We start from the raw sequence: 9,196 nt of genomic DNA, 5'->3' as shown, positions 1-9,196 counted from the left end.
CGAGCCCCACATTGGGCTCTCTGTTCCGTGGGGAGTCTGCTTCCTCCTCTCTCTCCGCCTGCCTCTCTGCCTACTTGTGATCTGTCTCTCTGTCAAATAAGTAAATAAAATCTTAAAAAAAAAAATTACTCTAGAATTGACCTACACTGGCTTACATTTAGAAAGTATCTTCCTCTGATTTTCTTGAAATGGTCACCTTTCTGTCCCTTTAGAATACATACACACACAAACACACACCCCTCTAAGAGCACAATGCCAAAATTTATCTATACTTGTAACATTTTGTGGTATTAAATGTTAAATTTTATTTCAAGGGCTATCACAGCCTAGAGATTAAATATAATCTAAGCACTGAGATAGTACATTTCAGAAAATAAGCTAGTATTTCCATGATCAAGTTTAGATACCTATCATTTGTCATTCCAAAAGTTTCTTGTGTTCTAGAGTATAGAATTAAAGGGAAAAGGGTATAAGCATTTAGGAAGTATAAGCTGAAATTATTTATTTCAATTCAATATAGAATATTAGAGTCAAGATAATAATCAATGTGTACAAAAATTTACATTACAAGAAAAACAATAGACAATGCAGCACCTTTAGAAAAATAATTAAGTTTTGTTGCATTTACAGGTAAGTGCCACACTGAGAATTTACAACACAGTAATTTACTGCAATCAATGACAGGGTTGTTCCATAAAGAAACAAAGCTCTTACACTCCAGATTTTTCAGAAGGTATTATTGGAATGCTTAATCAGAACCACAGAATTTGTACATCCTTTAGGATTGAGCTGACAAAAGTCACACAAAGTTTCATAGCATCTATTATAGAAAAGGAGTCCACAGTGTTTGGATGACTGGCTTAGTGTCTCTGACAGGTGTGGAGTCTGGAAGAGTTACTGGCTTGATGGTGATCTTTCTGTATCCGGCAAGACAGACCCTCTCCACAGTAACAACGCTGGAATATCTCCAGCCCATGGGAGCCTTTTCTCCTGTGCTTGGTGCACACTTGACCTTCTTTTAGGACTGGTTTACAGATCTTGGACCAGAAGTGTCTAGCACAACACAGCCCCGTGGCACAGTCTGAAGAGCGGAGACAGACTGAACCTTCTTGTCCTGGAAAGGAGGAGACAGCAGGAAGATTACACGGTTACTGCCCGGGCTGCATTATTTCGTGAAGAAAATCCCAAAGACACTCCCGATGTGCTAACCAAGAATGCATGGTAAGGTCCTTTACCTTTGGTATGATACAGTTTTGAAGAAAGCGTCGTTCTTCGGGAATACCCATCCATGGTGCTGTGATCGTTACCAGCACTTTCGAGAATGGTTTCTTCAATTTCCCCTCGATGGAAATGATTGTGATCAGAAGGCATACATATTCCTAAGGAAGCGGGAGATAGCAGGAACACATTACAGCCTGCCGTTAACCACCAACAGCCTTGACCGTGGCAGTCTGCTATGCCCGCACCACCTTGAGATGCCTCATTGTGGTGACATTATTTTAAACACAAGCCAAACTGCCTCCCTAGTGTTAATGCAAAACTCCCCAGACGGACAGAAGCATCAATGCGTACCCTGTGCAGTCTCAGGCAACATCCCCAGTATAGCTACTTAAAATACTTTCCTACCAACTGTGGCAGTGGCAGTGAGACTTCTGCCCATGTTAATACCACCCTTGGGGGAAGAAATAAAACTAGTCACTTAAAAAATTGTTCTTAAAAATAACTTCTCTGCCCTCGGTGCTATATGGGTACTGGCAGACCAAGTTAAGCAAAGGCAACACCAGCTGGCTGGAAGACTACAATCTCACCCACCAGTTACTTCACTGTATAATTTCTATATTACAGAGACTGAGTTAGTTCTGCCGCGAGTATTACTGGGTCCTAAAGAGGGTCGCCACCCTTGAGCTTATTTCTGGAGACTTCTTTGGCTGCCTGTGCCTACCTCTTTGAGACAGACATTAAATTTTAGAGGATCTGTGGTCGGGGGCGGGGGCGGAGAACTTATTTTAAGGTAGCAGGAGGTGGGGGCCGCGGGGGGGGGCTGGATTCAGAGGGGAGGCTATGTATCAAGATCCCCCTTAAGGGGGGCCAGCAGAGACAGATAAATCACTGTCTTCTGGTTGACCCCGGTTTTAACGGGGATCAGGAAAGGGAGGCCAGCTTAGTAGAGCCATGGGAGACACGTAAGAAAAACAGAGATGGCAGCTAAGGCCAGTGCTGGTTTCCTTGGGTTCTCTGTACAGTTTCACCTTCCTCCCCATCCTTCTCCATTGATGTCACGTGTTCAGGGAAGGGTTCACTCTGCGGCAAGCCGTCCTGTTAAGCAGGCCAAGGGCACGGGGAAAATAAGGCGCTCCACGACCTCCAAGATGAAACACTCCTAACGTTTCTGGGAAAGCTTGCCGGCTGAGCACCCATTCACAGGTGGCACCACAGGATTCCCAAAGCTGGGAGCGGTTTCCTCCCGTCCGCAGAAGGCCAAATGCGGGACGCTTGGGGTTAGGGAGCGACAGGACTCACCGTTTTTGCAGTAATTCCCGGGGCAGCACATAGCGTGGCGCATGCAGCGTTTTCGGCGCTTCCTGCAGGCCAGGCAGATTTGCGCGCCCGCGCCCCCTCCGCGGGTGGGGCTGGCGCAGTACTCCTCGGTGCTGCACTCCTCATCCTCCGCGCACGGGTAGGGCTGTGGGGAGGGGCCGGGCAGAGGGTGAGGCACCTGCGCCTCCGAGTCCCCAGGCTCCCGCATGCGGACGCTCCTCTCTGGCTCTCTGCGCGCACCTCTCTGAAGCTGTTGTGCGCACGGCACCCGGACGCAGACTTCCCAAATGAGCCCCGAACTGCACACAGTTCATAAGTTCTCTGTGCTCCCCCCACGTGAAACCCCCCTTAGAGGTCACAGTGTCCCCGGCTCCCCGAGCCCCTGCTCACCTGGTAGTTGTCAATGGTCTGGTACTTGTTCCCGCCCTCGTACGGGATCCCGGGGGCCGCGCTGACTGCGGAGCCCGGGTGCCCCGCAGCGCCGCCCAGCGCCGGGGGCAGGTTCTTGATGGCGTTGGAATTGACGAGAACCGAGTTCAAGGTGGCGCTCACTCCGAGCTGGAGGTGACCGCAGAGGGCGGCCGCTACCAGCGCGGCCAAGACCCGGGCGGCTCCCACTGCGCCCGGGGCCGTCATCGCAGAAGCTGTCCGGGGAAGGCCCTGAGAGAAGGCTGGAATGTCCCTGTGCAAGGGGGTCCCTGGAAGCCGCGCCGGCACGGCTGCAGTCCGGGCTCCGAGCGCCTCCTGCGGTCCCCGAGTCTCGACCGCAGGCGCAGCTCTGCGCCGCCACCGCTGTGGCGGCTGCCTTTATACCACGGGCTTCGAGCATCCCGGCCCCTCGGGGGAGACAACAAAGCGGGGATGGGATTTCAAAGCGCTGGGAGGGGCTGGAGGGTGTGTGTGTACACGAGGGGGGGGGGCTTGGCCCTCCCCACCCGCCCTTCCTGGCGCGGCCGGTCCCCTGGCGAAGCTCCCTTCGGGGCGCGAGTGTCGCGGAGTGCGAGCGCGGACGCCGTCGACAGAGGCTCGCGGAGGGAGGAACCCGGGCACCGGCGCCCGCCCCCTGCATCGGGGGGTGCGCTCCCGGGCTCGGAAGTACTTTTCAGAGAAGGGTTGTAATGTTCTGCAAAAACACTTTTCTTCTGTCTCCTTTACGCCACTAGGTGCTCAGTTACTGTGCACCGTAAAGAGTTTTCGGGGTGAAATTCAGCCCAACTGGTGACTCAAAGGCTCTCTCGAGACGTCCCAGCGAGAGGGCCAGGTGGTGGGTGCAAGTTGCTGATTAACCTTTCAGACCCAAGGTTTGCAGATTTAGAGTGAGGTCCTCGGTTTAGGTTGGGTCAGCTTCGCCCTCCCTTTCTTTCCCCCACATCCCACACCCGCCTCCCGCGGCCACCGCGAGAAAAATGTGCAAAGGGAAGGAAATTTGCACATCAAACGAGGGTAAGAAGGAAGAAGAGCTAATTCTCTTTTGATGGGAAGTTTAGAGAGGGAGGCGAGAGACGGGCGTTTGGAAATTAGATCAGGGGTGGAGGGGGAGGGAAGTGACTATCGATAATCAAACTGTTTAATGCCACTCTTTGAGTCCGAGCAGTTGCGCTCAGTAGATGAACTTGATTAGGCAGACGCGCGAGATCAAAGAGGCCAGAGGGAAACCGGTCAGAGTCCAAGGGCTGAGTCCGTGGTCCTTTGCCTGCTGGCCCGGCTTGGGGGTGGGTCAGCGGAGTGAGGGGAGGGAGGCTTAGGGCTCAGCGCCCGACTTTCCCGGGAGTTACTCCAGATCGCAAAGCTGCTCCCAGGTCAGAGCGTCTAGGGACAGGGAAGTAATACCCCTCCAGGGAGATAAGTCTAGCTTCAGGAAAAGGAAAACTGAAAGTGAGCCAGAACGTGAGTGAGTTCGACGTCATCTAGATCCCTGTCGGAAAAGAAGACAGTCCCGCTGGTGTGGACGAATGCTGTCCTGCTTAACGGTGGAAATGATTAAACCAATAAAGGCCTTTGGGAAGCGTGGTGCGCTGGCACTGGGCTACCCTCTAGGCTGTTGCCCTTTGGGGGGGGTGGAGGTGCGGTGAGTGTAAATACCTAGGGGACTGTCCTAATTATAGTAATAATAAAAGATAAAGTACTGCCATTATTTGTATAACAGGTTGATGTTGTGTCAGGAAATAGACAACTGCTGTGCACATTTAGAAAAGGAAGAAATGATAGAATAATCACTGTTGAATTAGAAAGACTAGGATATATTAATTTTGCGCTCCCTCACCTCTGTGGTACTTAATACTCTACACACACACCTATATTCATGACTGAGACCACCACCAAGTACAGCTGATGGGAGTCTTTAAGTAGTATAATCCTAAAGCTAAGAGGGGGAAGCGTTAACATGTTTGTAATGGTATGTGTTCTGGTTCCTTAGTTTCAGAGGTCCTATTGAAAACAGCTTCCAAACAATTCTTTAATAATACCTCTAATTACACCAGTGTCCCACCCATTCCAAATCCCACCTGTCGTATGAAATTTCCTCTGGTTTATGGGTAATTCCTTCTTGAAATTCTAATAGGGATTAAATCCCACATTTTTTTTTTTAGGTTTTATTATGAACATGTACAATGATCTAGACCTGGCTACAACTTCAGAGATTTTTGGCACAAATTGAAATTTGGAAGCAAAGGGAAAGATATATAGATATAGATATAGATTAGATATAGATATAGATAGATATATTTTTTACATATTCTTTTTATATATATATCTATATCTATCTATATATATATTTTTTACATATTCTTTTTTTTTTTTTTTTTAATGAGCCTAAGAAACAAGTTAAGGAATATTTTACTGAGAATAAGCAATAAGCCAGGTCTCTCTTGGGGAGATATGCCCTACTTTGAGTTGACCTGAAGTTGGTATAGATGGGGAGATATTATAGGATAAAAGGGTAAAGCTCTAGGGGATTTGAAATGTCAAATATCACTTGCAGAATATGATAATAATGTCAATAATTGATGTGCTGAGCCCCATCCGTGTAACAGAAAATCTGCAGGCTGTCTTAAATTGTCATGGTGTTGAAATGCAGGGAAAGACTCCTCTGACCTTGTGGAGGGTGGAAATGTTTCTTCACAGTCCTATTATCCTACTTAAATGTTTCTAAAAATACATTGTGCCACACTTATGGCCAATCTCTTTTCCTCTTGTTGAAAGAGATGGTAATGTTGTTAACACATTTAAGAAATTTAGTTCTTTGAGAGCTTGGATTCACAAATGAAACTATTGTCTGGGGCAAGAAAAACACATCAGTCAAAGAAAAACTTTAACCAAAAGACGCATTGCATAAATTCAGTTTCAAATCCTGATTATGTATGTCTGTTGGGGTTTAATTTTCATTGAGTTTGGACAGAATCCCTGGTGTTGAGGTAGGGGAATTAAGTCAAGACTAGGGTTTTAGGAGCAGACTGGGTTCTATCTCCTTCCTGACTTTCCATGCTGCTCCTGATGTCATGATCTGAAAGAGAATAATGAATTGATGAATATCTAAGTTTCTACTATGTGCTGAGCAGGGTGCTTGGTGCTGTGGGATCAAAGATGAGGGCTCAGGTTATTTAGCTTCAAGTAACTAACTGGGGGGAGGGGTGGCAAACTGGTAAGTTCTACAGAAGAACCTCCCCAGGAAGGCCTCAGAGAGAGCTGAGTATGTAGAAAAGCAACTCTTAGTTCCAAATGGGAAAATGGAATTGTTTCAGTGGGCTTTCCACTTGAAAATCCTTCCCATGATTGAGTTTCCTCATTGGCAACGAAAGAGCAGAATGGATAAGGAAGGAAAGTGAGGTTCATAGTGCCATTAGCCGCCAATTAAATTTCAGTGAATGCCCATTACTTGCAAAATGCTACCCTAGTACCTTTGAGAGCATAACCCTGAAAGCATTAAAATCAGGTTTCTTGTCCTCCGAAAGCTTTCTATCTATAAGTAGTTGGGAGAAGAAAATATTACATGGGGATGTACTTTTTTCCCAAAACAGATCCTATTTTAGCAATAGGATGTCATGGGCAAGACCGAAAAAGGTACAGAAAGGGTGACAATAAGCCTTAGGGAAGGCAGGGGGTTTCTGATGACTCTCTGAGCCAGGTGGTGAGCTGGGGGAAGTCAGAGCTGTGGTCCTGCATTTATTAAAAGTAGTGTATTTCATTCCAGAGGGACCTCTGACTCCTATTTATTTCATCTGTTGAAATGTTTTCATAATGGCTACAATAGGTTTAACATATTAGATTTTTAAATAGATGGGCTCTGTGTACCAATGTGGAATCCAATCTCATAGCTCATCGATGGCAGGCGAGCACCCAGCAGGGAGGACCCTCTTCATCTGGGAGGAAGACACAAAAACCCCTGGTCTATTCCCAAATGATCCTTCCATCTCTGTCCTTTGAGATTCTTCTGTGATGGCTGCATGTTTAATTCCCTCCCTGCTTTCCTCCTCCCCTCCTCCCTTTGCTCTTTCATTCTTCCTCTTTGTTAAATCAAAGGAAGCAGATCTGTTACCATTTAATTTTGCTTTACTAGGAAAACGTTAAATAAATGTCATTCCTTATGGTGCGTGTTGTCGACATTTATGCTGGGACCGATCTTAAAGTTCTAGCAGAGTTTCCTCACTCCCCAGTTCAGTATTAAAAAAAAAAAAAAAATGTTATGACTTTCTCATTGGCCTTTAAAAGATCTTGGTCTTAATGCTCTTCATGATGTTAAAAAGGCTTTTAGCCCAGGCCCAGGTTATGACTCCCTAGAGGCTGGATTAGGCTTTTTTGCACTCCTCAGTACAAAGAGAAGGCGAGATTTAACAATGGTTATGTTTATTTGCCCAGTGGAGATGGCCAGCCCAGATAAATCAGGCTCCGTGGTAGCTTTCCAACCTAGCTCAAGATGTGTTTTTCAGGAGCAAGACATTAAAAACTAATCTGAGAAGAGAGCCCAGGACCCAGAAACTTTTGACAGAAAACCAGAGAGGATCTTTTCTGATGTCCTGACACAGAGAAAGAAAGGGCTGTGGTATGTAGTTACAGAGACAGCAAAAAGGTCCCCTTGGTATCCCTCCTAAAGGATTTGACATTTCCAACCATAAATATTGGCCAAAGGCAACAGAAACCAGAATATAAGATCCTTTTAAAACAGACTCCAGACCTAGAGAAATGTTACTTTCCTTGATGTCTCTCAGTTTGTATTACTGCCTCCTTTATAATGCAGGTGCTTTCCAAAGATCCTGGCCAGAAAAGGTGTTTTGCCATGGGATCAAGAGACTGGCGCTGGGATTCAGAGTCCTGGGGACTTCTGTGACAGCCTGAAGTTGGCTGGAAGATATGGCAGCTTGGTCAAGCCATTTAATTCTAGTGTTGGTGTTGGTCTTTTATTTATAAGATGAAGTGGGAGGTAGAGAGGCCCCTTCTGCCTAGGCAAGCCTCTCTCTCTTTCACTTAAAAAAAAAAAATTATTGCCAGGACAAGGCCTTTTATATTCTGATTAAATAAATATATCCTGTAAGAGGCCCATTTTTCAGGCAACCTAAAATAATAACCCCTGACATCAATGTTGTATTTTGATTTCAAGTAAGTTTTTTGAAGAAAACAGTTTAAATCTCTGAAAATAAGTGAATACTCGAATCAGGTGACTTTTTTTTTTTTTTTTAAGATAGAGATATAAACATGTATTTCTTTTTTTTTTAAGTTTATTTTATTATTTTAAAAATTTTATTCATTTAAGACAGAGAGCACGCAGAGGGAGAGTCAGAGGGAGAAGCAGACTCCTTGCTGAGGGGGGAGCCAGACCTGGGACCTCAGGACGGTGGAACAATGACCTGAGCCGAAAGCGCATGCTTAACGCATGGAGCTACCAAGATGTTCCCACAAGGATTTCTAAATTAAGTCAGATGTTCCTGGAGCAAATGCAGCAAATACAGAAAATCCAAACCCAAAAATAAGTGACAGGTGCAGTTCCATCACTGTTAATTTGTACTTCCTACTGTCAAGCACGCATCCACGGAGAGCAAGTCTGCACCAGAGAGTGGGAACTTACTTCCCTTCACAAAACTGACCATAATGCTTTAGAGCGGAATTTTCCCAACCGTCCCCAAATTTCAAACTAGGGAATTGCAATGGGACCCTGAGGTGGAAAACAGAAAGCAGGGCCGGGAAAGCCCTGTCATGTCCCCAGACCCTGTCTTAAAATGAACCCCAAGGGACCAGGAAGGTAGACCAGAAGCCGAACTGTGGCAGGAGAGAAAGATGTGAATCCGCGCCAGGTTATCCAGCACCCTCAAAGCGAGCTGGGGGTCAGCTGCTTGTGCACCTCTCCCTGCACCCCCTGCTGCGTTTGCACCCCCCCCTCCCTGCACCCCCGGGGAGCGTGCACACTCCTGTACCCTCTCTGCGCCGGCACCCCCCGCACCACCATGAGCATGCACCCGCTCCCTGCACGCCCCCTACCCTGCGCACCCCGGGGAGGCCCCAGCGCGAAGCCTGGGCGGTGCGTGTGTGGACGAGGGCTGCCTAGGGCCTTTACGGGGCGCAGTCATGACCCGCCGCCCGCGCACAGGGGTGGAAAGCCGAGCTTGTTTAGGGACTCGCTTTGATGAGTGAAGATCAAACGGCCCGGGGACCCCCGTCCTAATCAGCC

At 47.3% G+C, this 9,196-nt stretch overlaps 1 protein-coding gene across 1 annotated transcript; it reads right to left on the bottom strand.

The window, feature by feature from the left end:
• Positions 1–285: 285 nt before the first annotated feature.
• On the bottom strand, positions 286–3,333 carry DKK1 (dickkopf WNT signaling pathway inhibitor 1). Its single transcript, XM_044236558.1, has 4 exons — positions 2,929–3,333; positions 2,521–2,683; positions 1,236–1,379; positions 286–1,114 (listed from the first exon to the last, which is right to left on the bottom strand). Exons 1-4 carry the CDS (start codon positions 3,172–3,174, stop codon positions 861–863), a joined length of 807 nt encoding a protein of 268 aa, XP_044092493.1. The 5' UTR covers positions 3,175–3,333; the 3' UTR covers positions 286–860.
• Between the last annotated feature and the right edge of the window lie 5,863 nt (positions 3,334–9,196).

The sequence above is a fragment of the Neovison vison genome, chromosome 2, assembly GCF_020171115.1.
Source record: "Neovison vison isolate M4711 chromosome 2, ASM_NN_V1, whole genome shotgun sequence".
Lineage (NCBI taxonomy): Eukaryota > Metazoa > Chordata > Mammalia > Carnivora > Mustelidae > Neogale > Neogale vison.
Note: the sequence above shows the minus strand (reverse complement) of the source record. Positions and strands in the feature narration are given on the sequence as shown.

What these genes read in the sequence shown, in the direction of transcription:
- DKK1 (XM_044236558.1), bottom strand. Translation starts at nt 3,174, where the DNA reads ATGACGGCCCCGGGCGCAGTGGGAGCCGCCCGGGTCTTGGCCGCGCTG. An exon ending in AGACCATTGACAACTACCAG is followed by an intron (nt 2,684 to 2,928) that starts GTGAGCAGGGGC and finishes CCCTCCCCACAG; the next exon opens with CCCTACCCGTGCGCGGAGGA. An exon ending in CGGGAATTACTGCAAAAACG is followed by an intron (nt 1,380 to 2,520) that starts GTGAGTCCTGTC and finishes CCGCTTCCTTAG; the next exon opens with GAATATGTATGCCTTCTGAT.